Source organism: Caretta caretta, chromosome 2, assembly GCF_965140235.1.
Source record: "Caretta caretta isolate rCarCar2 chromosome 2, rCarCar1.hap1, whole genome shotgun sequence".
In the NCBI taxonomy this organism is placed as follows: domain Eukaryota; kingdom Metazoa; phylum Chordata; order Testudines; family Cheloniidae; genus Caretta; species Caretta caretta.
The window spans coordinates 247,229,375-247,257,018 of record NC_134207.1 but is presented as its reverse complement, the minus strand read 5'-3'; the positions used below and the strand labels follow the sequence as shown (position 1 = coordinate 247,257,018).

The window sequence follows — 27,644 nt, the reverse complement described above, 5'->3', positions numbered from 1 at the left end:
GATGGGACATAGACAGTTTTTCACTGCTTGTTCCATATGATAGAATTCAACACATCTGGTATGCTATGAAAAGCATCTTTGCACTAATTTGTTTGTCAGTATCTATTGAGAGGACTATCTGTCATCCTGTCACATTTTGGTTGGCCTGAGATGTTTGAAGACAGGGCTAGTCACAAATTGCGACTGCTGGCCACTTGGGAGTAACTGGTGGAAACCACCAGCTGTTCTCAAGTATCATCAACAGTGGATTGATTGATTTTATTTTTTTTTTTTATAAATTGAAATTTCAGTGTAATCTCCCTCAGACATTTTGTGTTTGCAAGAAAAAAACAAATCACCTGAGTAGGAGGCACTCTGTTTATCTTCACTCTGCATGCATGTGTACCCAACTGTCGTTACATTCAGGTGAGTATTCTTTGAAAAGGTAGACCACAGAGCTAGGAGTCAAAGGATAGGAAATGAACTTGTTGCTCTGCTTCTTTGAATTTTAAAATTGACATATGTATATTTGGTCTGTTATAACAGGAGCCATAACATAACTGGATGAGTTTGTCAGAGAGAAGTAATAAGCTTAAAGGAAGCACAAAGTTTAATAGTGTTTGATCAATACATTTAAAATGTTAAACTGCTAGATGTGTTTTTCTGTAGTTCCTTGTGCTAGTTTTCTGTTTAAAAGACAAATTTGTGCCTTACACTTTATTATGTTAATTTTACCTTGACTCCCTTTTCAATGAATCAAAATGTTTGATGTCATGTTTTCCCACTCTGATTTTATTTATTTTTTATCATACAAGATTGACTGTGTTAGTTCTCAGTTTTGCAACTTGTCTCTCTGCATTCTATCCTATCTCCCTTTTTTCTGACTACTTTTAATGTTATTTTGCATTCTGAATCAGATCTTGATTGGAGTAATCGTTTTTTCTTTATCTCTTAAAAAAATGGGACAGACTTCTCAAACATATTCTGTTTGGGGTATTTTAAAGACTTTAATCTACTACAGTTGAATACCTCTAATGTGATTTATTGAACTAGTTACTATAGCAAATGTGTGTTCAAAAGGCAATAAAGCAGACAGTTCAGAAAAGCTTTTTAAAGAGTTGAGCTGGGTCATCATGACTTGATCTTCTGAAATAACCCAATACAGTGGGGAAGCTGAGTTTAAGCTATTCTAAATAAGCAGGTGCAAACTAAACAGTTCCTAGTTTGCAGTAATTTAATCCTGTTAAAGAAGATTACATTAATGTGAACTAGGAACCTTTTCGTTCATGTCTGCACACGGGGAAGTTACAGCACATCACTTTGGTGCGCACTGCTATTCACATCCCCATATTCTGAACTGTGGGACAGTTTAGACAAGCCCTGTATATTCACTCTACCTTATCACCTTAATAACTGAAAAAAGACTTTGAAAAAGGCAACCAGGTTTTTGGGTCTCTGGAAATAAAACTGATTGAAATTCTGGGCCAGATTCTCAGCTAGTGTAAATCAATCTATGTTGATTTACACCAAGTAGGGATTTGGCCCTCTGAGTTCCCTCTGAGTTCCCTCTGAGATGGGAATTTCCCCATCCTCAATCCTCTGTGCTATCCAATAGATGACAGCAAATGATAGTATTTGAAATAACAGTTATTTAAGGTCGAGATTTTCAAAGCTACCTCATCAATGTGGAGTCACCCAGTTACCATAGTGGCTTTGAAAACCTCAGTTTAAAGAATCCAGAGGCAAGTTAGAAAAGTAACAACTGATTTTTATTAAGAATTAAATTAAGCTCAACTTAATTGAAACTACACAAGGAAGCGGGTGAGGAAAAGTGCAAAATCTAGTTTGAACCGATTCCCAAGACCCACTGTCACACAGTTTTGTCAGCAAGATATTGAGCAACAGCCAACAGAGCTCTAGGCAGTGGCATGACATCAGATGACACTACTTGCAAGAATCAGTGCTGTTTTCTGTGAATAAGGGTTGCAGAATCAAGCCAATAATTTGCAAACAAAAGGTAGCTATGGAAAAACATTTTCTTCAGTACTGCCAATACATTAATTAGAACATACTTGCATGTTACCAATGTGCCGTCCATTCCTATACCCATTTCTTGTCTACCATCTACATTGACGTTGCATATTGTAGACAAGTCTTTTCTTATGTTTACAAAAAAAAAAAACAAGCTGCATAATAAGCCGACTCCAGGTATGCTGAAAGACGCCTTAAGAATGAGGATACCCTTCTATGACTGCAAAGCACATTTTGTGCTGAATGGTTTGGGGATTAGACAGGCCATAATGTGGCTCATTTCACAGAAGGTCTAATCTGATAATGAGCTGTTCTCACACAATTTAGACTTTTCAGACTGCTGCTAAACACATAGCCTTGGTGCGTGCTAAATGATATCATGTTCCAGAAAATAGTTTCAGTGGATGCTCAGAGCTGCTGCAGGGAACAGAAGCGTTGTACAGGACACTGGTTTACTACAAAAATGTTACTATTCCAACTTTTATAAAAAGACATCTTTCCCCCGCCCTCCAAAAGATTAACACTGAATCTTTGACTTATTGACCTTGGTTTGAAAATTATTATAAGTGTGTAAAAGGAGTCCATCTCCATAGTTTTGGGGCACAATCCAGGTCAGGACTGGCAGATTGTCATTACTGTCTGACAGTTTAAAAGTGTCCCACATGCAGCGAGCTGGTACTTCATCAACTTCCAGGGGACAAATATTCATACAACAGAAATCAAGGCATCAATTGTTACCCTTAGTGACAATCTGGGCAGAATGACAATCTGGACAGAATCTGGGGATTCTGTTGGCAAAGAGACTGGACCGTCCTCTCTAAATCCTCACCCTGCCTGTCATCTTGAATAATAGATAACTATTGCAAAAACAAAACTTGTCTGGAACCTCATGAGAATAGACTTTGCCATGAGATTTCCTGTCAGACAGACAGGGAATCAGAATCAATTGGGCAGAATTTTATCAGTTTTGCTTCCAAACTTAGAAAGTTTGATCAAGGTATCTGAGAAGCCAATCAAGTGTAGCATCATTTGATTTAAACTTTATAGGCCATCACAACCCTGGACACTTTTTTTTTAATGTCATACAGAAATTCCATCAGGGTCAACCAAATAAAACTTCATCTGAAAATTCCTTACTTGTCTACTGGTGTTTGCATTAGTGCAAAATTGATGTGGCAGATTTTTTTTTTTTGCAAACCTTTTATTTCTTCAGGGATTACTTCTGGTGGGAATCAGTATGTTAAGGTTTTTTATAAATCTCTGCTTGCTGCAAAATATAGGACCACAGCAGGTATGGAAATGATCTAGTTTGCTTCTGTAGTTGCCAGTAGATCTCCATGAAAAAAGAAAGAAAGATAAAAGTACTGCAGGCTGAAGTTGGTGCATGATGGGAGAACTGAGTTATGTGTGGGGTGTTTTTGTTGTTGTTGTTGGTTTTTTTGTTTTTTGAGTTTCTGCAGATTTCTTCTTCTGTGCCATCTTAATTCTTTAAAATCTAGCCAAAATCTGAAGGACAAATGGAAAGCACACAATTAAGAGAATCAGTCTGTGACTTTTTAATCTGACCTATGAAGGGGTTATATTTTCAGTGTCATTTTCAGCTGCACTCTGAAGCAAAATTTCAATGTATGTACACACACACAGAGGTGTTTGCTCTGCCTGATACAATGGGAAACTTTCACAGTAGCTTAAAAATGCTCCCTATGTACGTTATTTTGTTAAATTTTGATTGCTGAGTTCACTTTTTTGCCTGGTTATGTATGTCCTATTAACCAAGTAAATGTTAGCTGAATTGGCTAGAATGATTTATCAACTAGGAAAAGGTAGGAAGATATTTTAGGTTCATTGCACCAATCATAAGCCTTTGTAATGTAACATCTTTTTATGATGGAAATAAATCTTTAAAAATTGTCAGCCTCTTTTATGAACAGAATGAATACTTTTATGCAAATACAAGCAGCTCTTCAGAAGCCACTTACATTTATGAACTGTCTATAAATTGACTGAATATTTTGAACACTAGGGAACAATAGTAAGCAACCTGCAATTTTCCAGTAGCACTTTTCATTATTTTTTTAGATTAGTCTAAAACCATTTTTCTGGAGGAACTTTACTACTGATTGTAGATGAAGATATTTATTTCTGCTTCAAAAGTCACACAAGAGGTGGGTAAAACTGGTTGCTGAAATGGCAGTTGTCATTAAGTAAGGATAACATTCGGCTGGTTGCTATTCTAAGATTTGGCTGGTTTTAATCAGCAGCCTAACATTGATGCCAATCTTGTGCTAAGAGCATTTGGTATTTACTGACTGACGAGTTGGTTCTGTTAACACTCAGGGCTGGCCTCAGATTTTGTAAAGCCCTAAGTGAAATAAAACATGTGGGTACCTATCCAGCTTCTTCTCCACTTGTGACTATCCTTCCGCTTTGGCATGCCCAGGACATGTCCACTCTTTTGGGTCAGGAGGATGGCCATAGGGCCATTAAGTGCCAGAGACATTATGAAAGTGCATAAGTAGCATAGGGCCAAGGCTGCTATTGAGCGAGATGCTGGCCTCATTGAAGTCAATGGGAGTTTTGCCATTGACATCAGTGGAACCAGGATTTCACTCAACTCTTTAGGATAAATACGGTAATAGGACCTAACGCTTAATTTTGGCTTCCCAAAGAATATCTTAAATTGGAACAGGGTAAATCAATAATAGTACTCTTCATGCACCTAGGTACATCTAAATTTCCCCAAGGAATGGGACGTACCTGAACTGTCATTTCAAGTTTTACATTCTTCCTTTAAATCATCAATTTCATCTAGGTGAAAAGACCTTATTTTCTGTGATGAAAATGCAGCTGCTTCATGTAACCCTGCAGCACATTGATTTATTATTGACTGTATACTGGAGAAGGCTCTCTTAGAAGATGTTCTACACCAAGCCTTATATTTCGTTCTGAGTGACACTTTGTAGTAATCTCACCATATCTGTTTTGGTGCAGTTTGGAAAATGTGGTCATTACATATTTGGATAAATACATCAGCAGGATTGATTGGTTTTGGTTCATTTGAAGAAGCGACTCTGTTGTCTGCTATTAGAGATGTGAAGGGAAAAGTTATCAAAAGAGCCTTTCACTTCCCATAAATTGAGAAATGAAGGAATTTTCAAGATTCATTTTATTCTTTTCCTAAGCTATAACTCACTGCCAATGCAGCTAAGTTTAGAAGGCGCCTTTTTAAAAAAAGGCACCAGTCTTCAGAAACAAGAAAATAAAATAGTCTCTTTTGCTAAAGGCCTTGACATTTGCTTCTTAGGAAAGTAAAAGCTTTCTATCCACAGTTTTTATATTAGATTTAAAAATGAGTACTATAATATTCGATGCCCTCTTATGAATGTGGTTTTAAAAGATTACTGTGCAGTAAAGCTGGATGAACCCTCCCAGTATTGCTTTGCACAGCATTTTGCCAAATGTAACGTCAGTTCGGTTCACGTCTGACTTGCACATCATAAATTCATACAGCATTCGCATGCATGGGCAAGTCCATCTTTGTATCCACGCAAGCATGGTCGCCATGGTTGTGTCTCATTTTAAACATGCAGACGTCAACTACTCTATTGTTAATGTACAGCCAAAGCATTTCTGCACTGACCTGTGTGCTAAGGATGAAATTCACTCTCATTGTGGCCTGCTGACACGAAGCTCACCACACTAGTTAAGGGGCTTGCTAGGGACTGTGCAAGAATGTCAGCTGGTTTAGTGGTCACAGAGTGTGCCTGGCAATTGGTTTCTGTTCCAACCTTTATAGGAAGGCTACATAGGTGGGTGGGCTAGAGGAAGAGCAGCAGATCCACTTGGAAAACAAATGTATGTAATCTCATGCTTCTGGGTGAGTTGTCATTAGGGATGGAGTCTGGGACCTCTGGATTTAAGACCATGAGTACCCAGTGCCTCAGCTAAAAGATTGAGATCTGTCAAAAAGGCTGTACAGACTCATAAACCTCCATGTGGGCCAGCCACTAAAGGTAGACAGACAACCACACTGTGTAAGCATGAGTTAGATTCTATTAGGGCGCTTCGTTGGAAATGTTTATATTTTAAAGGTAGGATGAACCTTGTTATGAGCAAGAAAATCACTTCAGCCCTCCCTTCTGCTCAGTAGTAAAATTTCAAAAAGGGGCAGTTGGGGAACGCCAGCCAGCCACCTCCAGTGTACAACAGGTGTCCAGGAATAACACACTGACCCTTAGTTTGCTTGCACCGGGAGATTTGGATATCTGGGACAAAAAATAAATGTCAGGCTTTGTGATATTACTCAACAAAACTGGCTTGGAATTGGTACATAGCAGCAGCCGCAAAGAGCATAGATAAGGTGAAATTTACAGAACAGTCAGGCTCGTGCAAGTGACGTGCACAAAGCACATGGGTAGAGACCTCCAGAATAGGGATCACATCCTCCTCTGTGTTTGCACAATGCCCAGGAATGGGGGTCTGGTTCTGAAATGGCTCTATTGTAACGATTGCCACCCAGGGCCAAGGGGCTGCAACACTGTCCCTCTGAGCCTACTACTACATCTTAGAGGTTGGAATAATGGCTGTAAGACTCCCTGCACCACTTACACCTAATATTAGGGACATCGGATCTGCCCAGACTGCTGATCCATTAGCCCCTTTTCAAAAAGCACCCTCTGTACCAGCCTCTTTGGGGTGGAAGCAGAGCCCATCCCACTCTGTGCACAACGAATGCAGAGAAATGGACCCTGAATGAACTGCCTGAGGTCTCTCCCACAGAGCAAGTAGGACTTGGGTGCTGGTGAGGGCCTTAAATAGACCCTCCGTGTGAGGGAAAATTCAAACTGTTAAACAGAAGGGCTCACTGGAACCTTGACAAGCACATTTTCAATTTCCACCAAAGCTAATTGTGAGTGTAACAGGGCTAGGCAACCAGCAAGCCCAAACGTACCTTCGCAGCTTCAGAGCACAAGGACATCAAACTGTATGCTCCCTAACTGGACAATGGGCTTACTCTTGCACCTGCAGAGACTCATCTCTGCCCCCTACAGGTTTGTACAGCACCTAGCACAACAGGGTCCAGTCAAGACTGGTGCCTTTGGGAGCAACCATAACACAAATAGATAACAAGGGTTTTTTATGCTAATGAGTAGCTAGGCCCCAATTTTGCATGGATCTGTACAAATTATAGTGGTCAGGGATTTACTGTTTATTATTGCAGGATCAGAGCTCAAGCTTTCAAAAATATTTCCTGTTTATATTAACACGTAGGGTGTTTTTTTCTTTCGCCCTATAAAGGCTTGATTTTTTACAAACTAAAATAAAATCAAATCAAAACAAACAAACAACAAAACCTCTAAGGAAGCATACCTTTAAATTACAGGCAGTTCCTTAAATGATAAATTGCAGGAACCATTTAAAAATAACATTATCACTGAATTGTAATGAAACATTTTTGGTGTTTACGCGCAAAGGCTAGCATCTAAATATATAAGAAAAGTTTTCCCTGAGAATGCATGTAATTTAAACACAAACCATTTTGAGGCAAAGCACTGTTGTATCAATGGATTAAAGTCATTGCACCAATTTCCATTTCTTCTTATTTTTATAAAATTTGAGTTATTACCATAGAAATGTGTATCTCATCTAGCACCGCCATAATATAACGTGTCCTACACAGCATATATTGAATCACAGAGTTTAAGGATAAATGCAAAATTTTGTAATATTGTGTTAATAAAAAATGATGCAATACTATAAAAAGGTATTTTACTACTGTGAACACAAGCCAGATGCTGTCAGTCAGGCAATACTGAAGAGGGCAGACTAGTTACAAATGCTCCTTCTGTACAGATCTTTAATGATTAAAACTTCTTCCTACATTGTGTGACAGCCTAGTTTCTAAGCTTACTTGGCAGTGTCAGTGGAAGCACTCTGCTAAGTAGAAACTGTCAAGTCTATCAGACAATCATTTGAATCTGTGCAGTTGTTACCTGGTTTCATTTGTTATAGACTAGTTAGTAATCTCAGCCCCGTATATTCCTTTTTCCAGGGAAGGGAATCCATATATTTGTGGAAATTCCAAAGAGGAGTGAAAAACCACATACATTCCCCCCCTTCCCCCCGCCCCCCGCAGCTTATTTTATTTCCTCTACCAAAAATGGATCATTTTGTTTTTCTTACAATGAACTAATTAATGTATTATTTCCAGTTACTTAAAAGGGTGTCTGCGACAATAGTTAGAGCTTTTGTGCCATTGGATGGGTGATTTTAGAGGCTGCTTTTTGTAAATTATTGCTATTATACAATTCTTATTTTTAGAAGACTTCTCAGATAGTAAATCCTCATTTAAATTCATGTCCTGTTTTGAAGAAGCCTCTCAATCTCAGTAGTAGTTTAGCTGATGACTAGTGTGCACCCTGGAATTCTAAGTTGTCCCCTCTCCTCCTCAAGTCTGCTGATTCTAATTGTGCTGTAGGTGAGAGAAGTGCTTTGACATGATCTCTCCCATTACTAAATAGGTTGAGTGGCAGGAGACATTCATTGTGTTAGATGTCAGGGGTCAGCTATGTCACTGATAGGACTGCTTGAAGAAAAGGAGTACTTGTGGCACCCTAGAGACTAACAAATTTATTTGAGCATAAGCTTTCGTGAGCTACAGCTCACTTCATCGGATGCATTCAGTGGAAAATACAGTGGGGAAAGGAAGATGATGTCTGTCTGTATCTGTATGAGTTTTTTCATGAAGTCGATAGATTTCCACTCCATACGGCTAAATTCAGTGCCTTGCATAATGACAGGTTTCAGAGTAGCAGCCGTGTTAGTCTGTATCCGCAAAAAGAAAAGGAGTACTGCTTGATGCACTCCTGCACACCTACATAACCAGAAATAGGCTTCAAAATGCACTGAATTTCTGATGTTTGTGCATTGTATATAAAAACAAGTCATTATGATTAAATCTAGAAATGTATGTTAGAAATTATGTGATATCTTAGACACAGAGGGCCAGATTCAGTAAAGAATTCATTTGACTTCCTGGTCAGACAAAGAGAGTTTCTGTTGACTTGTGTGGTTTGGAAGCTGGATTGGTTATTAATGAACTGGGTACTTATAATTGGCCAGAGTCAACAAGGCCTCATCATGCAGATCCCTCACTGACTTCCATGGGACTTCTACATACGGAGATTGTGCAGGCCCATTTGATTTTTCTTAGTCCTGTTCTTCAAAAACAAAATTCTAATGACGTAAGAGCCTTTTGACTTAAATATGCTAACACCAATTATTTATACATACGAAACTGTTCCCCATACTTGTCCTTTGGAGCAAATTTCAGTCATATCCTCATGATCCATATGAGTCACTCCGGTTCATAACTCACTATTACTGGGGATTGTGTTTGGATCACAGAGATGGACCCGATGACTTTGCATGCCACTTTCCGTGTGACTATGATCCTACGTGGCCCTAGAAATGTTTGCAGTTATTTGTGGGCATAATTTCACCTGTCTCAATAGCTACATACCTGATTAAAGGTGCACAGTTAGATAAGTGGGCATCTACCTTCCACCTGCAATTATTTGCACACAGGTACCGTACAAATACAGGGTACAAATAAAACTTTCTTAAGACCAGATAAAAGCTTGGCTCAATAAATCATAACATATTTTCTGTCATTCTAAATTCTTTGGAAATGGAGGCCCAGAACTTTAGTTTGGTGTAAAGAGAAGCAGCTTGGCTGATATCCATGGAGTTATGCTAATTTACACTAGCCCTCAAACTTTCAGCATTTGTATACAAATATGCATATAAAAAAAAAAGTCAGAAAACCTGTGTGCACTCAGCTGCTGTTTCCCTCGTGTTACTACCTCAGAATTCATGATACGGTAGGAGGCACATTGTGGTACATTTTGTAAAACTAATTATGTTTTATTAGCATGGGATGTCACTCTAGCATTTGCTATACAGCCTTAGTTGTGGACGATTTTGGGTTGCAAAATATAAAAAAGTGAAGGTCAATGAGAGTCTGCTGCCATTTAAAAAAGAAACACTAACAGATTTTGTAAAACTTCATTTAAAAGATATACCACAACGTGCAACCTCCCATTCACTTGTGTTTTTACAACAATCAAGCTGCAACACATTTACACCAACAATTTATAGACCTCTGTAAACAGGTTTTTATCATGAAAGCTCTCAAACACCCTTTCCTACAGCACTGCTCACTGGTAGACCCACAAAAAGATTGTGTGTACTAAGTAGGGCTAGTCCTTAATAGCCTCAATTGAATCTAGAATCAGACCTCAAGGTGAAAGGATATAATATCAGCTACTAAACTACAAGCAACAATTATATTAGCATATTGTCAAGTTAGGTGGCTGATTATTACCAAAATTGGCATACAAGTGACTTGTAGTGAACAAGAGCTTGAAAAGGGTTATGAATTCTTTTGAAAGAGTTGAAATTACATGCACTGATCCCATTATCTGCGTGAACACCGGAGGCATAAAAATAAGACTACAGGGATACCAGACCTATAAATCATAAATAGGACAATCCTGCTTAAAATAAGTTCCAGTCTTCCCTTGAGGTAAATGCCTGCTAGTCATAAAGAGTTGTGAAATATTTTGTTCATCTCTTCATCTCTATTTCCATGCTTTCTAAAGTGGACAGTCTTAAAACGAAGAATATTTATCAGGCTAATCAAAGAACAGATTGATACTATATTTTAAAGGTAAAATAACATCAAGACCATGATACTGTATAAGAAAATAGTGCTAGGATAACTGTCGAAGATGTTGACATATTATCTGAGGCAAGTTAAGAATAGAAGAATGGGTCTGACCAATGGTCCATCTAGCCCTGTATGGTGCTTTCTGACAGTGGCTGGTGCCAGAGGGAGTGAACAGAACAGAGAAATGTACCACGTGATCCAACCCCTCTCATCCAGTCCCAGCTTCTAGCAGTCAGAGGTTTAAGGATGTCCAGAGCAGAGGGTTACATCCCTGACCATCTTGGCTAATAGCCTCCATGATCTTATCTAATTCTTTTTTGGACCCAGTTATACTTTTGGGCTTCATAACATCCCCCGGCAATGACTTTCATAGGTGTCTGTGCTTTGTGTGAAGAAGCACTTCCTTATGTTTATTTTAAACCGACTGCCTGTTAATTTCGTCAGCCGAGCTCTGTTTCTTGTGATTTGTGAAGGGGTAAATAACACGTCCTTATTCACTTTCTGTGCATCAGTCAAGATTTTATAGACCTCTGTCACATCCCCCCATAGCTGTCTCCTTTCCAAGCTGAACAGTCCCAGTCTTTTTAAGCTCTCCTCATACAAAAGCTGTTCTAAACCCCTGATAATTTTTGCTGCCCTTCTCTGTAATTTTTCAAATTCTAACATATATTTTTGACATAGGGTGACCAGAACTGCATGCAGTATTCAAGGTGTGGGCATACCATGGATTTACATGGTGATATTATGGTATTTTCTATCTTATTATCCATACCTTTCCTAATGGTTCCTAACATTCTCTTAGCTTTTTTTTGACTGCTGTTGCACAGTAAGCATATGTTTTCAGAGAACTAGCTCTTTGCTGAGTGGTAACAGCTAATTTAGTTATGTGTCCATCATTTTGTATGTGTCTTTGGGATTATGTTTTTCAATGTTCAATACTTTGCATTTATCAACACTGAATTTCATCTGCCATTTTGTTGCCCACTCACCCAGTTTTGTGAGATCCCTTTGTAACTCTTTGCAGTCAGCTTTGGACTTAACTAGCTTGAGTAATTTTGTATCATCTGCAAACTTTGCCACCTCACTATTTACCCCTTTTTCCAGATCATTCATGAATATGTTGAACAGCACTAGTCCCAGTACAGATCCTGGGGGCACTCCGCTATGTTCCTCTCTCCACTGTGAAAAATGACCATTTATTCCTGTTTTGTTTCCTTCCTTTAACTAGGTACTGATCCATGACAGGAATTCCTCTTTTATCCCATGACTGCTTATTTTGGTTCACAGCCTTTGGTGAGGGACCTTGTCAAAGGATTTCTGAAAGTCCAAGTACACTATAGCCACAGGATCACCCTTGTCCACATGTTTGTTGACCCCTCAAAAAATTATAATAAATTGGTGAGGGATGATTTCCCTTTACAAAAGCTGCATTGACTCTTCCCCAACATATTGTGTAGAGCGAAGTGTCTGATTATTCTGCTTTTTACTAAAATTTCAACCAATTTCAACTGAAGTTAGACTTACTGGCCAGTAATTGCCAGGTTCGCCTTTGGAGCCTTTTTAAAATATCAGCTTCATATTAGCTATCCTCCAGACATCAAGTCCAGGGACTGATTTAAGTGATAGGTTACATATCACAGTTAGTAGTTCTGCAATTTCATGTTCCTTCAGAACTCTTGGGTGAATACCAGCTAGTTCTGTTGATTTATTCCTATTTAATTTACAAATTTGTTCCAAAACCTCCCCTATTTACACCTCAACCTGGGACAGTTCCTCAGATTTGTCACCTAAACTCCCTCACATCCTGTGCAGTGAAGACTGATTCAAAGAATTAATTTACCTTCTCCATAATGGCCTTATCTTCCTTGAGTGCTCCTTTAGCACCTTGATCACCTTGATCAATGACTGTTTGGCAGACTTCCTGCTTCTGATGTACTAACATATTTTTTTGCTATTAGTTTTTGTGCCTTTTGCTAGTTGCTCTTCAATTTTTTTTTGGCCTGCCTAATTATACTTTTACATTTGACTTGCCAGAATTTATGCTTCTTTCTATTTTCCTCAGTAGAATTTGACTTCTGATTATTCAAAGATGTCTTTTCGTCTCTGACCACCTCTTTTACTCTATTGTTTAGCCATGGTGGCATTTTTTTTTGGCCCTCTTACTGTTTTTTTTTTTTTTATTTGGGGTAAACATTTAGTTTGAGCATCTGTTATGGTGGTTTTAAAAAAGTTTCCATGCAGCATGCAGGCATTACATTCTTGTGACTGCATCCAATGAAGTGAGCTATAGCTCAGGAAAGCTTATGTTCAAATAAATTTGTTAGTCTCTAAGGTACCACAAGTAGTCCTTTTCTTTTTGCGAATAGACTAACACAGCTGCTACTCTGAAACCTGATTCTTGTGACTGTTCCTTTTAATTTCCATTTGACTATCTTCCTCATTTTTGTGTTGTTCCGTTTTTTGAAGTTAAATGCGACTGTGGTAGGTTTCTTTGGTATTTTATCCCTTACAACGTTAAATTTAATTACATTATAGTCACTATTACTGAGCTATATTCTGCTCTACTTACCTCTAGTACCAGATCCTGTGCACCACTTGGGATTAAATCAAGAATTGCCTCTCCCCGTGTGGTTTCCAGGACTAGCTGCTCCAAGAAACAGTTATTAATGAAATTTTATCTCTGCATCCCATCCTAAAGTGATATATTCCAAGTCAATATAGGGATCGTTGAAACCCCCATTATTATTGAGTTTTCTATTTTTGTAGCCTCTCTAATCTCCTTAAGCATTTCACAGTCATAGAATCATAGAATATCAGGGTTGGAAGGGACCTCAGGAGGTCATCTAGTCCAACCCCCTGCTCAAAGCAGGACCGATCCCCAATTAAATCATCCCAGCCAGAGCTTTCTCAAGCCTGACCTTAAAAACTTCTAAGGAAGGAGATTCCACCACCTCTCTAGGTAACTGCATTCCAGTGTTTCACCACCCTCCTAGTGAAAAAGTTTTTTCTAAATCTCCCCCACTGCAACTTGAGACCATTACTCCTTGTTCTGTCATCTGCTACCACTGAGAACAGTCTAGAGCCATCCTCTTTGGAACCCCTTTCAGGTAGTTGAAAGCAGCTATCAAATCCCCCCTCATTCTTCTCTTCCGCGGACTAAACATCCCCAGTTCCCTCAGCCTCTCCTCATAACTCATGTGTTCCAGTTCCCTTATCATTTTTGTTGCCCTCCACTGGATGTTTTCCAATTTTTCCACATCCTTCTTGTAGTGTGGGGCCCAAAACTGGACACAGTACTCCAGATGAGGCCTCACCAGTGTCGAATAGAGGGGAACGATCATGTCCCTCGATCTGCTGGCGATGCCCCTACTTATACATCCCAAAATGCCATTGACTTTCTTGGCAACAAGAGCACACTGTTGACTCATATCCAGCTTCTTGTCCATTGTAACCCCTAGGTCCTTTTCTGCAGAACTGCTGCCGAGCCATTCGGTCCCTAGTCTGTAACGGTGCATTGGATTTTTCTGTCCTAAGTGCAGGACTCTGCACTTGTCCTTGTTAAACCTCATCAGATTTCTTTTGGCCCAATCCTCCAATTTGTCTAGGTCCCTCTGTATCCTATCCCTCCCCTCCAGCGTATCTACCTCTCCTCCCAGTTTAGTGTCATCTGCAAACTTGCTGAGGGTGCAATCCACACCATCCTCCAGATCATTTATGAAGATATTGAACAAAACCGGTCCCAGGACCAACCCCTGGGGCACTCCATTTGATGCCGGCTGCCAACTAGACATGGAGCCATTGATCACTACCCATTGAGCCCGACAATCTAGCCAACTTTCTATCCACCTTATAGTCCATTCATCCAGCCCATACTCCTTTAACTTGCTGGCAAGAATACTGTGGGAGACAGTGTCAAAAGCTTTGCTAAGGTCAAGGAGCAACATGTCCACTGCTTTCCCTTCATCCACAGAACCAGTTATCTCATCATAGAAGGCAATTAGATTAGTCAGGCATGACTTGCCCTTGGTGAATCCATGCTGACTGTTCCTGATCACTTTCCTCTCCTCTAAGTGCTTCAGAATTGATTCCTTGAGGACCTTCTCCATGATTTTTCCAGGGATTAAGATGAGGCTGACTGGCCTGTAGTTCCCCGGATCCTCCTTCTTCCCTTTTTTAAAGATGGGCACTACATTAGCCTTTTTCCAGTCATCTGGGACTTCCCCCGATCACCATGAGTTTTCAAAGATAATGGCTCTGCAATCACATCCGCCAACTCCTTTAGCACTCTCGGATGTAATGCATCCGGCCTCGTGGACTTGTGCACGTCCAGCTTTTCTAAATAGTCCCGAACCACTTCTTTCTCCACAGAGGGCTGGTCGCCTCTTCCCCATGCTGTGCTGCCCAGTGCAGTTGTCTGGGAGCTGACCTTGTTCGTGAAGACAGAGGCAAAAAAAAGCAATGAGTACATTAGCTTTTTCCACATCCTCTGTCACTAGGTTGCCTCCTTCATTCACTTTCCTTGACTTTCTTCTTGTTGCTAACATACCTGAAGAAACGCTTCTTGTTACTCTTAACATCTCTTGCTAGCTGCAACTCCAGGTGTGATTTGGCCTTCCTGATTTCACTCCTGCATGCCTGAGCAATATTTTTATACTCATCCCTGGTCATTTGTCCAATCTTCCACTTCTTGTAAGCTTCTTTTTTGTATTTAAGATCAGCAAGGATTTCACTGTTAAGCCAAGCTGGTCGCCTGCCATATTTACTATTCTTTCTACACATCGGGATGGTTTGTCCCTGTAACCTCAATAAGGATTCTTTAAAACACAGCCAGCTCTCCTGGACTCCTTTCCCCCTCATGTTATTCTCCCAGGGGATCCTGCCCATCAGTTCCCTCAGGTTGTCAAAATCTGCTTTTCTGAAGTCCAGGGTCCGTATTCTGCTGCTTTCCTTTCTTCTTTGTGTCAGGATCCTGAGCTCGACCATCTCATGGTCACTGCCTCCCAGGTTCCCATCCACTTTAGCTTCCCCTACTAATTCTTCCCGGTTTGTGAGCAGCAGGTCAAGAAGAGCTCTGCCCCTAGTTGGTTCCTCCAGCACTTGCACCAGGAAATTGTCCCCTACACTTTCCAAAAACTTCCTGGAAATGGCCCACCTTGATTTTCATACACATTGTAAGGAGAGTGGTCACTTTGGATAAGCTATTACCAGCAGGAGAGTGAGTTTGTGTGTGTGGTTTTTGGAGGGGGGGGCAGAGGGTGAGAAAACCTGGATTTGTGCTGGAAATGGCCCAACTTGATTATCATACACATTGTAAGGAGAGTAATCACTTTAGATAAGCTATTACCAGCAGGAGAGTGGGGTGGGAGGAGGTATTGTTTCATGGTCTCTGTGTATATAATGTCTTCTGCAGTTTCCACAGTATGCATCCGATGAAGTGAGCTGTAGCTCATGAAAGCTTATGCTCAAATAAATTGGTTAGTCTCTAAGGTACCACAAGTACTCCTTTTCTTTTTATGACCATCTAAGTTACCATGAAAAAGTGGATATAATCCAGATGAGGTAGAAATGTTATCTCCTCAGACTGGCTCTGTGGAAAGTGAGATCATGTTTCTGAATGAGGTGTAAAACTCTAAATCTGAACGGAAAGCCTAAGATGGCTTCAGCAATTTGCTTCCCACAAACTGAAAGCACTGGTACAAGAAAATGAGAACTAGAGCTGTCACCTGGCCTCTGAGGACTCCTACTGATAAGAGATGAGATCCAGCAATTTTCTCACTCACTCTTTTAAATCTCAAAGGGAAGACCACAGCAACAGAAGACCAAAACTTGTAATGCCACATTTACCCCATGCTACTTTGAACTGAAGTTACTACCTGTCTCTGGAGACCAGCCATTGCAAAGTGTCAAACTGAGCTGGCAAATTTTATCTATACCAGTTCAAGCTGATGAGTAACAAAGACTCTCATATTTGTATTTTCTTTCACACATGGAACGACCTGGTTACTCGAAGTCAGTGGTTTTCAACCTTTTTTCATTTGCAGACCACTAAAAATTTCAAGTGGAGGTATGGACCCCTTTGGAAATCTTAGATGTAGTGTGCAGACCCCCAGGGGGTCTGCGGAACACAGGTTGAAAATTACTCCCAGAGAGTTAAAAAATCTCCCAGAGAGTTAAAAAGCCTGTAAAGGCTTTAAATGTATAAGCATGTACTTATGTTTCACACAGAAGCCTGGAAACACCTTTGAGTCAATAAGTGGTTAAGAATGATGAGAGTGGAAATTTCATTGCCCTAGATCAGCGAAGCACTCCTTCTAACAAAAGATAAAATCAAAGTTGTCTGAAAGAAAGCATGCGTGCCCAGACTGATTACAGCCTAGAGATTTAGCACAAAACAGTGCACCAGAAGAAAGAGATAATTAACATCTACAGATAGACTATTACTACTACTTTATGCTTTCATAATACCTTTAATCCAAAGGTGTCAAAAGTATGATATGTGAAATCGTGGCCCCACTGAAGTTAATGGCAAAACTCCCTTTGACTTCAATGTCTTAGAATTCCCCTGTGAAGTAGGTCATAGCATACCCATATTACTGATGAGGAAACCAATTCCCAGAGAGGTTAAGTGACTTATCAAAGGTCACACACTGAATCCGTGGCAGAGATAAGAATTGGATCCGAGGAGCCCTCACTCCTAGTTCTCTGTTGTAACTCACAGACACATTCACCCAGTCAAGGTAACAACATTCCCAAATCCTCAACCAGTTCTCACCCACACCTTTTAGTATGCATTGTGCATTCCACCACACAGGTTGAGAGCATATTTTGCAAACTAAAAATACCCTTCCCAGCAACTCTAACTCAAATTATTTCATCACTGATGTGCAAGCTCAATTAGTTTTTAGGCGGTCATTGGTTCAATTTCAGATGGCTCAAATATATGAGATTTAAAGCAGCCTAAATAGACCCTGAATCACATATTGAAATGTTGGTGACCTTGGTATGTGTCTTGAGACGGTGTTGAGGATATGTGCTCTTTTCAACAAAACAAAAAGCAAACACTAACAAACAGGAGTGGCTAACAGGGGAGTTTTGCGAGGGAGTTTACTTGGAAAGTGTGAGCGGGGTCTACATACACTTAAAATTCCTTAAACTTCTTTAAACTTAAGCCAAAAAACACCCCATGATAAAAACAAAACAACAACAAAGGAACGAGCTGCAGGAGTAAAAAGAGAATGCAGGCAGAAGTCCAGCAACAGAGTGGGGGCTACCCAGTTTATTGCACCCAATGCAGCATATATGATTACCTGCCCTATGTGCAGGTGGCATATGTGTGCATTTGGTGCAAGGAGCTCCTGACCCTCAAGACCATTTATGGGCTTTGGAGACTAGGGTGGCTGAACTGGAGGAGCTAAGGGAGACAGAGAGGTACGGAGATGTGACTTTCTGGGACACCGTAGAACAGTCCCACACCCAGTCTGACAACCTCTGTGCTGTTGAGGAGGATGAAAGTCTCAGGGAAGGAGAATATCCAACTTGAGCAGAGGGAAATGATCCCAAAGTTGGGACTCTCCTTCCAGATGATGTTGTGGTATCCTCTCTCACTGAGGATACCTCTCCCGGGGAGGGAACTCAAGTTATTAGGAAGAGACAGGTATTAGAAATGGGCGATTCGATTATTAGAAACTTAGGCTTGGGCTACATTGGGGGGTGGGTGAGAGGAGGGTTCGAACTAAGATACGCAACTTTAGCTACGCTATTTGCGTAGCTGAAATCGAAGTATCTTAGTTCGATTTACCTGGCCGTCCTCACGGTGGCAAGTCGTCTGCGGTGGCTCCCCCGTCAACTCCGCTTACTCCTCCTGCAGAGGTGGAGTACAGGCATCGATTCGGGGATCGATTTATCGCGTCTAGATGAAACACAATAAATCGATCCCCAATAGATCGATCACTACCCTCTGATCTGGCGGGTAGTGAAGACGTACCCATAGATAGCTGGGTTTCCAATGATCAGGAGAACTGCATGGTGACTTGCCTGCCTGGTGAGAAGGATGCAGATCTCTTGAGACATCTAGATAGACTTATGTGTAGTGCTGGGGAGGAGCCGGTGGTCGTAGTAAATGTAGGTACCAATGACATAGGGAGGGACAGGAGAGAGGTCCTGGAGGCCAAAGTTAGGCTGCTAGGTAAGAGATTGAAGTTCTGGACCTCCATGATAGCATTTTCTGAAATGCTTCCAGTTTCACATGCAGGGCCAGTTGGACTGACAGAACTGCAGGGTCTCAATGTGTGGATGAGATGACAGTGTAAGGAGGAAGCGTTTAGATTTATTAGGAACTGGGGAAACTTTTGGGAAAGAGGGAGCCTATACAGGAAAGATAGGCTCCACCTAAATCAAAACTTAACCAGATTGCTGGCACTTAAAATTAAAAAGGTCGTAGAGCAGTTTTTAAACTAAGGGCTGGAGGAAAGCTGACAGATGTGGAGGAACACGTAGTTCAAACAGAGACATCCCTTAGGGGAGCATCTACTCATGGAGATTCTCTATGTTCTAGGAATGAGCAGCGTATGGAAGATGATAAAATACAGGTAGGATCTGATGAGAAACTGTCAAATGAAAAAAGTCTCATTCAAATACATCATGTAATGGGAGACAGATAAAAAATGACAGGTTTTTAAAGTGCTTATATACCAATGTTAGAAGTCTAAATAATAAGATGGATAACTAGAGTGCCTCATATTAAATGAGGATATTGATATAATAGGCATCACAGAAACTTGGTGGAATGAGGATAATCAATGGGAAACAGTAATACCAGGGTACAAAATATATCGGAAGGACAGAACAGGTCGTGCTGGTGGGGGAGTGGCACTATATGTGAAAGAAAGCATAGAATCAAATGATTCTAGTAGAATCTTAAATGAACCATACTGCACCATAGAATCTCTATGGATAGTAATTCCATACTCGATAATAAGAATATAGCAATAGAGATAAAGAATATAGCAACAGGGATATATTACCAACCACCTGACCAAGATGGTAATAATGAGTGTGAAATGCTCAGGGAGATTAGAGAGGCTATTAAAATAAAGCACTCAATAATAATGGGGGATTTCAACTATCCCCATATTGACTGGGTACGTCACCTCAGGACAGGATGCAGAGATAAAGTTTCTTGACACCTTAAATGACTGCTTCTTGGAGAAGCTATTCCTGGAACCCACAAGAGGAGAGGCAATTCTTGATTTAGTCCTAAGTGGAGCACAGGATCAGATCCAAGAAGTGAACATAGCTGGACTGCTTGGTAATAGTGACCATAATATAATTAAATTTAACATCCCAGTGGTGGGGAAAACACCACAGCAGTCCAACACTGTAGCATTTAATTTCAGAAAGGGGAACTACACAAAAAGGAGGAGGTTAATAAAACAGAAATTAAAAGGTACAGCACCAAAAGTAAAATCTCTGCAAACTGCATGGAAATTTTTTAAAGACACCATAATAGAGGCTCAACTTAAATGTATACCCCAAACAACAAAATAAGAGAAGCAGTGAGAAGCAAAAAGGCATCCTTTAAAAAGTGGAAGTTAAATCCTAGAAAAGAGCATAAACTCTGGCAAATGAAGTGCAAAAATATAATTAGGAAGGCCAAAAAAGAATTTGAAGAACAGCTAGCCAAAGACTCAAAAAGTAATATCAAATTTTTTTAAGTACATCAGAAGCAAGAAGCCTGCTAAACAACCAGTGTGGCCACTGGACGATCAAGAGGCTAAAGGAGCACTCGAAGATGATAAGGCCATTGCGGAGAAACTAAAAGAATTCTTTGCATCGTGGTTGAGGATGTGAGGGAGATTTCCAAACCTGAGCCATTCTTTTTAGGTGACAAATCTGAGGAACTGTCCCAGATTGAGGTGTCATTAGAGGAGGTTTTGGAACAAATTGATAAAATAAACAGAAATAAGTCACCAGGATCAGATGGTATTCACTCAAGAGTTCTGAAGGAACTGAAACGTGAAATTGCAGGACTACTAACTGTAGTCTATAACCTATCATTTAAATCAGCTTCTGTACCAAATGACTTTAGGATAGCTAATATGATGACAATTTTTAAAAAGGGCTCCAGAGGTGACCCCGGCAATTACAGGCCAGTAAGCCTGACTTCAGTACCGGGCAAACTGGTTGAAACTATAGTAAAGGACAAATTTGTCAGACACATAGATGATGAACAAAATTTGTTGGGGAATAGTCAACATGGTTTTAGTAAAGGGAAATCATGCCTCACCAATCTACTAGAATTCTTTGAAGGGGTCAACAAGCATGTGGACAAGGGGGATCCAATGGATATAGTGTATTTAGATTTTCAGAAAGCGTTTGACAAGGTCCCTCACCAAAGGCTTTTAAGCAAAGTAAGCAGTCGTGGGATAAGAGGGAGGGTCCTCTCATGAATTAGTTACTAGTTAAAAGATAGGAAACAAAGAATAGGAATAAATGGTCAGCTTTCACAATAGGGAGAGGTAAATAGTGATGTCCCCCGGGGTCTGTACTGGGACTAGTCCTATTCAACATATTCATAAATGATCTGGAAAAAAGGGTAAACAGTGAGGTGGCAAAATTCGTATATGATACAAAACTACTCAAGATTGCAGTCTGCCTGGGACTTAATTAAGAGCTACAAAAGGATCTCTCAAAACTGGGTGACTGGGCAACAGAATGGCAGATTAAATTCAATGTTGATAAATGAAAAGTAATGCACATTAGAAAACATAATACCAACTATACATATAAAACAATGGGGTCTGAAATAGCTGTTACCACTCAAGAATGAGATCTTGGAGTCATTGTGGATAGTTCTCTGAAAACATCTACTCAATATGCAGCGGCAGTTAAAAAAGAGAACAGAATGTTGGGAATCATTAAGAAAGAGATAGACAATAAGACAGAAAATATCATATTGCCTCTATATAAATCCATGGTACGCCCACAGCTTGAATACTGCGTGCAGATGTGGTCGCCCCATCTCAAAAAGATATATTGGAATTGGAAAAGGTTCAGAAAAGGGCAACAGAAATGATTCAGGGTATGGAACAGCTACCATACGAGGAGAGATTAATAAAACTGGGACTTTTCAGCTTGGAAAAAAGATGACTAAGGGGGGATATGACAGAGGTCTATAAAATCATGATGGGTGTGGAGAAAGTAAATAAGAAAGTGTTATTTACTCCTTCTCATAACACAAGAACCAGGGGTCACAAAATGAAATTAATAGGCAGCAGGTTTAAAACAAACAAAAGGAAATATTTTTTCACACAAAGCACAGTAAACCTGTGGAACTCCTTGCCATAGGATGTTGTGAAGGCCAAGACTATAACAAGGTTCAAAAAAGAACTAGATAAATTAATGGAGGATAGGTCTGTCAATGACTATTAATCAGGATGGGCAGGGATGGTGTCCCTAGTCTCTGTTTGCAATAAGCTGGAAGTGGGCGACAGGGGATGGATCACTCGATGATTACCTGTTCTCTTCATTCCCTCTGGGGCACCTGGCATTGGCCACTGTTGGAAGACATTATACTGGGCTAGATGGACCGTTGGTCTGATCCAGTATGGCCATTCTTACGTTATTATGTTCTTAAACAAAAAAGAAGTTACTTTTGCATTTAAATAACCTATTTATTTAAAGTAACCTTGAAGGCTTAGTATGTACTTTTGCTTTAATATAATTTAGCATGGGAAAGAAAGTTATGTGGGTAATGAGAATGGTTAGATTTTTATCTGTTTTATTTCTATTTATTAGTGTAAATATTTGTATTATTGTATGTTTTTTAGATCAGCAGCCTGAGTTCAACTTTTGCATGCCATGAAGACAAGAGCATGCCGGCTATATTATCAAGGAAAAAGAGAGGAAAGGATATACCAGATTTCTGAACCCAAATATATCTTTTGTCTATTTCATTGACAGAGTTTATCTGTGCTGAGCTGAACTGATAACACAAATCTACCCCCCAACAAACTGCTTTAATAAAACAATGACGGTTTCCCATTCAGCTGACTATAAGCAGCTTAATCTGATGCTAGACATTAATGATGATGCTGTGTTACATGGACTGTTCTGGTTATTTTTGCTGGGTTTGTATTTACTTAATTACAAATGGAAGTGTCATGCACTGAAGATGAAAGCTCCCACTGGAGCAGCACATGGCCTCATATTAGAATCATAGAATATCAGGAGGTCATCTATTTCAAACCCCTGCTCAAAGCAGGACCAATCCCCAACTAAATCATACCGGCCAGGGCTTTGTCAAGCCTGACCTTAAAAACCTCAAAGGAAGGAGATTCCACCACCTCCCTACGTAAAGCTGACCAGTGCTTCACCACTCCCTAGTGAAAAACTTTTCCCTAATATCCCACCTAAACCTCCCCCATTGCAACTTGAGACCATTACTCCTTGTTCTGTCATCTGCTACCACTGAGAACAGTCTAGATCCATCCTCTTTGGAACCCCCTTTCAGGTAGTTGAAAGCAGCTATCATATCCCCTCTCATTCTTCTCTTCTGCAGACTGAACAATCCCAGTTCCCTCAGCCTCTCCTCATAAGTCATGTGTTCCAGTCCCCTAATTATTTTTGTAGCCCTCTGCTGGACGCTTTCCAATTTTTCCACATTCTTCTTGTAGTGTGGGGCCCCAAACTGGACACAGTACTCCAGATGAGGTCTCACCAATGTCAAATAGAGGGGAATGATCACGTCTCTCGATCTGCTGGCAATGCCCCTACTTATACAGCCCAAAATGACGTTAGCCTTCTTGGTAACAAGGGCACACTGTTGACTCATATCCAGCTTCCCTAGGTCCTTTTCTGCAGAACTGCTGCCGAGCCATTCGGTCCCTAGTCTGTAACGGTGCATGGGATTCTTCTGTCCTAAGTGCAGGACTCTGCACTTGTCCTTGTTGAACCTCATCAGATTTCTTTTGGCCCAATCCTCCAATTTGTCTAGGTCCCTCTGTATCCTATTCCTACCCTCCAGCGTATCTCCTCTCCTCCCAGTTTAGTGTCATCTGCAAACTTGCTGAGGGTGCAATCCACACCATCCTCCAGATCATTAATGAAGATATTGAACAAAACCGGTCCCAGGACCGACCCTTGGGGCACCCCGCTTGATACCGGCTGCCAACTAGACATGGAGCCACTGATCACTACCCGTTGAACTCAACGGTCTAGCCAGCTTTCTGTCCACCTTATAGTCCATTCATCCAGCCCATACTTCTTTAACTTGCTGTCAAGAATACTGTGGGAGACCGTATCAAAAGCTTTGCTAAGGTCAAGGAACAACACGTCCACTGCTTTCCCCTCATCCACAGAGTCAGTTATCTCGTCATAGAAGGCAATTAGATTAGTCAGGCATGACTTGCCCTTGGTGAATCCATGCTGACTGTTCCTGATCACTTTTCTCTCCTCTAAGTGCTTCAGAATTGATTCCTTGAGGACCTTCTCCATGATTTTTCCAGGGATTAAGATGAGGCTGACTGGCCTATAGTTCCCCGGATCCTCCTTCTTCCCTTTTTTAAAGATAGACACTACATTAGCCTTTTCACAGTCATCCAGGACCTCCCCCGATCACCATGAGTTTTCAAAGATAATGGCTAATGGCTCTGCAATCACATCCGCCAACTCCTTTAGCACTCTAGGATGCAGCACATCCAGCCCCATGGACTTTTGCTCATCCAGCTTTTCTAAATAGTCCCAAACCGCTTCTTTCTCCACAGAGGGCTGTTGCCTCCTCCCCATGCTGTGCTGCCCAGTGCAGTAGTCTGGGAGCTGACCTGGTTTGTGAAGACAGAGGCAGAAAAAGCACTGAGTACATTAGCTTTTTCCACATCCTCTGTCACTAGGTTGCCTCCCTCATTCAGTAAGGGGCCCACACTTTCCTTGACTTTCTTCTTATTGCTAACATCCTTGAAGAAACCCTTCTTGTTACTCTTAACATCTCTTGCTAGCTGCAACTCCAGGTGTGATTTGGCCATCCTGATTTCACTCCTGCATGCCCGAGCAATATTTTTATACTCCTCCCTGGTCATTTGTTCAATCTTCCACTCCTTGTAAGCTTCTTTTTTGTGTTTAAGATCAGCAAGGATTTCACTGTTAAGCCCAGCTGGTCACCTGCCATATTTACTATTCTTTCTACACATCGGGATGGTTTGTTCCTGTAACCTCAATAAGGATTCTTTAAAATACAGCCCAAAGCCTGATGCCCTAGTTTCTAAGCACTGTTCTATTTTCAGGGCTTCTAGAATCAAAATGCAGCGGTGAGGAGTGTTCAGGGGAAGTGGGTTGAATGAGGTAAATGGTCAGCTCTGGGACACTGGTGTCACATGCACTGGTGTAAGGGATAGCAAAGGGCATTTTCTTCACTCCCTTGTTCCTTGGGGGTATGTGGTGTGTTCTAAGCATTCTGTCAAGCCTCTTCTATTCTATTCAGGGTAGTAGCTGAGTACCTAGCTCCTCCGCACCCATGACACAAAGTTGACTAGGACCCAATTCATTCCCTCTGCAAGGAGAATAAAACATGGGGCAACTGGCAACTTTCAGTCTTTATGGTGAAAACATGGCCCCATTATGGTCCAGGGAAAAACTTCAACTGACTTCTGTAAGGTTAGGATATCATCCTGGTGTTCCCAAGTCATCATTCTGGTGGAGGAGGGATTGCATAACAGTCAAAGGATGGCTTTGAAAGGCCTTCGGATAGACGGGGGAGCACCTCACTTCTTAGTTTCCAGCTGCAAACCCTTCAAGGGAATGGAGGAAGCAAAGGGGTACTCCCCAAACTCCTTGATTAAATGACTCCCTTTGGGAGGTGTGCTGTCCTGGGAACTTGGCCTGCAGCCATAGCCAGACCCTCTGCTTCTAGTACCTTCCAGCCAGGGGAGATAGTGCTGACAGCGTCAGACTAGGCACTCAGGTACCATGGTAGAGGGTTTAGTATAAATAACTGGGGCAAAGAGAGGGGAACCGCAGACGGATGACCTCCCGCTGGTCCTGCCTCTCACCTCATGCTCTTACTGAACTCAAGGATCTGTAAGTGTGCCGTGGAAGCATCCACGGATTTCAAGCGGGGGAAAGAAGAGGGAAGGATTGATACTACTTCATTACATTTCCTCCCCATTGCCTCTTGCATGTGGGGTTTCTGGCTCCTCCACATGCAGACTTTATCCTGCAGGGGTTGCAATTTCACAAGTGTGAGTTGAGCCTCAGGAGTCAGAGAACGGGGACTTTACTCTAATGGAACATTTCTGACTTCTAGCCGTATGCACAAGCCCAGGTATTTGGTGACAATGTGACAGACCCCAGGGTTTAAACATGGACATTTCACTGAATCCCTCTTGACTGAGCTTCAGCCCCATGCTGAGGGCCAACGGAAGGCTCAATGTGCCAAACAAACCTATGCACAGACTTTGTGCTGGATCTCTATGAAAGGCTGAATTTCACCCGTTTGTGTATAACTTTAATTATGCTTGTGAACACATTATGTATATATATTATACACACATATATGCTTGTGAACTTTAATTATGCTTGAAAACAACCCCCCTGCTCCCGTTGTTTCCCCCACTTGCAGCCATGCTTTGCATGCATTTTCTGATGCTCACTACTGCCAAAACGTTTTTGAAACAAAAGGTGTTGTTAGTTTACCCAGAAGTGGTAGTAGAAATTTTAAATGAGGACTGTCATTTGCTGCTTTTAAAAGAGAGACTTAAAGAAATTCCGTAAGGGTTTTTTCCTCCCTGGCTCTCTGTGGAGAGGATCCCTACACTGTCGATTTTCACAGGTACAATTTATTTATAAGCAAAATCCAAGTCCTGGTTACACATGCAGCCAGCCAACAGATGCTTGTTAGTAAGGACATGCAGGTGAAAAGAAGGCTACTTGTTAAGGAGCAGATGCTTTCATACTCTTTTGCCAGATGCGTATCAAGCACCACCTGGAAGGAATTTAATCATTAGAGATTCCTTTAAAAATAGTAATGTATTTAAAATGTTAATTTATAATGTTTTAAAGAGCAGGTAATAGATTAGAAAATACAATGGCCAATTTACTGTGGCTGGTATTGCCAGCGGCTACAATATTTGACTAGTTTTATACATTTGTAAAGTAAACAGCTACTGTCATCCTGAGATGATCAAAACAAACCCAGTTCATATTTGCTGGTAAATAATATACATGGTTGATTCTAAGTAACAGAGATGGAGCTGAATTTTGGCTCTTTATGGAAAGATAAGCTCTGGTTAATAGCTTCAGAAAGCACTGGGATTCTTTGTGCTAAAATTTTATCTCACCATAATGTGACATTTTAAACATCTCTGATGGGAATTATTCATAATGCCTGCATTTTACCTTACTGGGTACTCTTTTTAATGAGGCTATTTGTCCTTTCCCCAGTTTATTATAACTACAGAAGAAGGTTATTGTGATAGGGAATTTGCAAATCTCTAGGCATAGCACAATTCCAAACCATACAACCCATCTTGGAGAATTATACAACATAGAACATTTGATTTTAAATGGAATATTCTGTGTATGTAAAAGAAAGGATGCCCATTTTAGTACTGAAGGCAATTAAATCTGCTCTTTTTATTAAGGCATTTGAATTGCAATAAAATAATGCACTTTACTTATGCTGGATATTTTCTTGTCCTCTTAAAAAATATAATAGTCACATCTTCCTATAAGAGTGATGTGAATCCATGTATTGTAACAGTAAAACACTAGAATGTCCAGGAACTGAATACATTTATAGTACGGAGACTCAGTTCCCAGAGAGCATAATTCAGTTCTGATTATTATATTAATGTGCCTCTTCCTGGATAATTAATAGACGGGATAACCTCAAATATATAATTACAAGTAG

General features: G+C 40.6%; 1 protein-coding gene across 3 annotated transcripts in view; it reads right to left on the bottom strand.

The window, feature by feature from the left end:
* ADARB2 (adenosine deaminase RNA specific B2 (inactive)) overlaps nt 1-27,644 on the bottom strand; it is a 427,450-nt gene that overhangs the window by 188,996 nt on the left and 210,810 nt on the right. Inside the window, exon 1 of one of the 3 annotated variants that reach the window (XM_048837674.2) lies at nt 339-390. The exons of the other annotated variants lie outside the window; for them this stretch is intronic. Within the exon in view, the coding sequence (XP_048693631.1) occupies nt 339-375 (37 nt within the window). The 5' untranslated portion in view covers nt 376-390. Of the gene's footprint in view, nt 1-338; nt 391-27,644 lie in introns of those variants that run through there. 3 annotated transcript variants of the gene reach the window in all.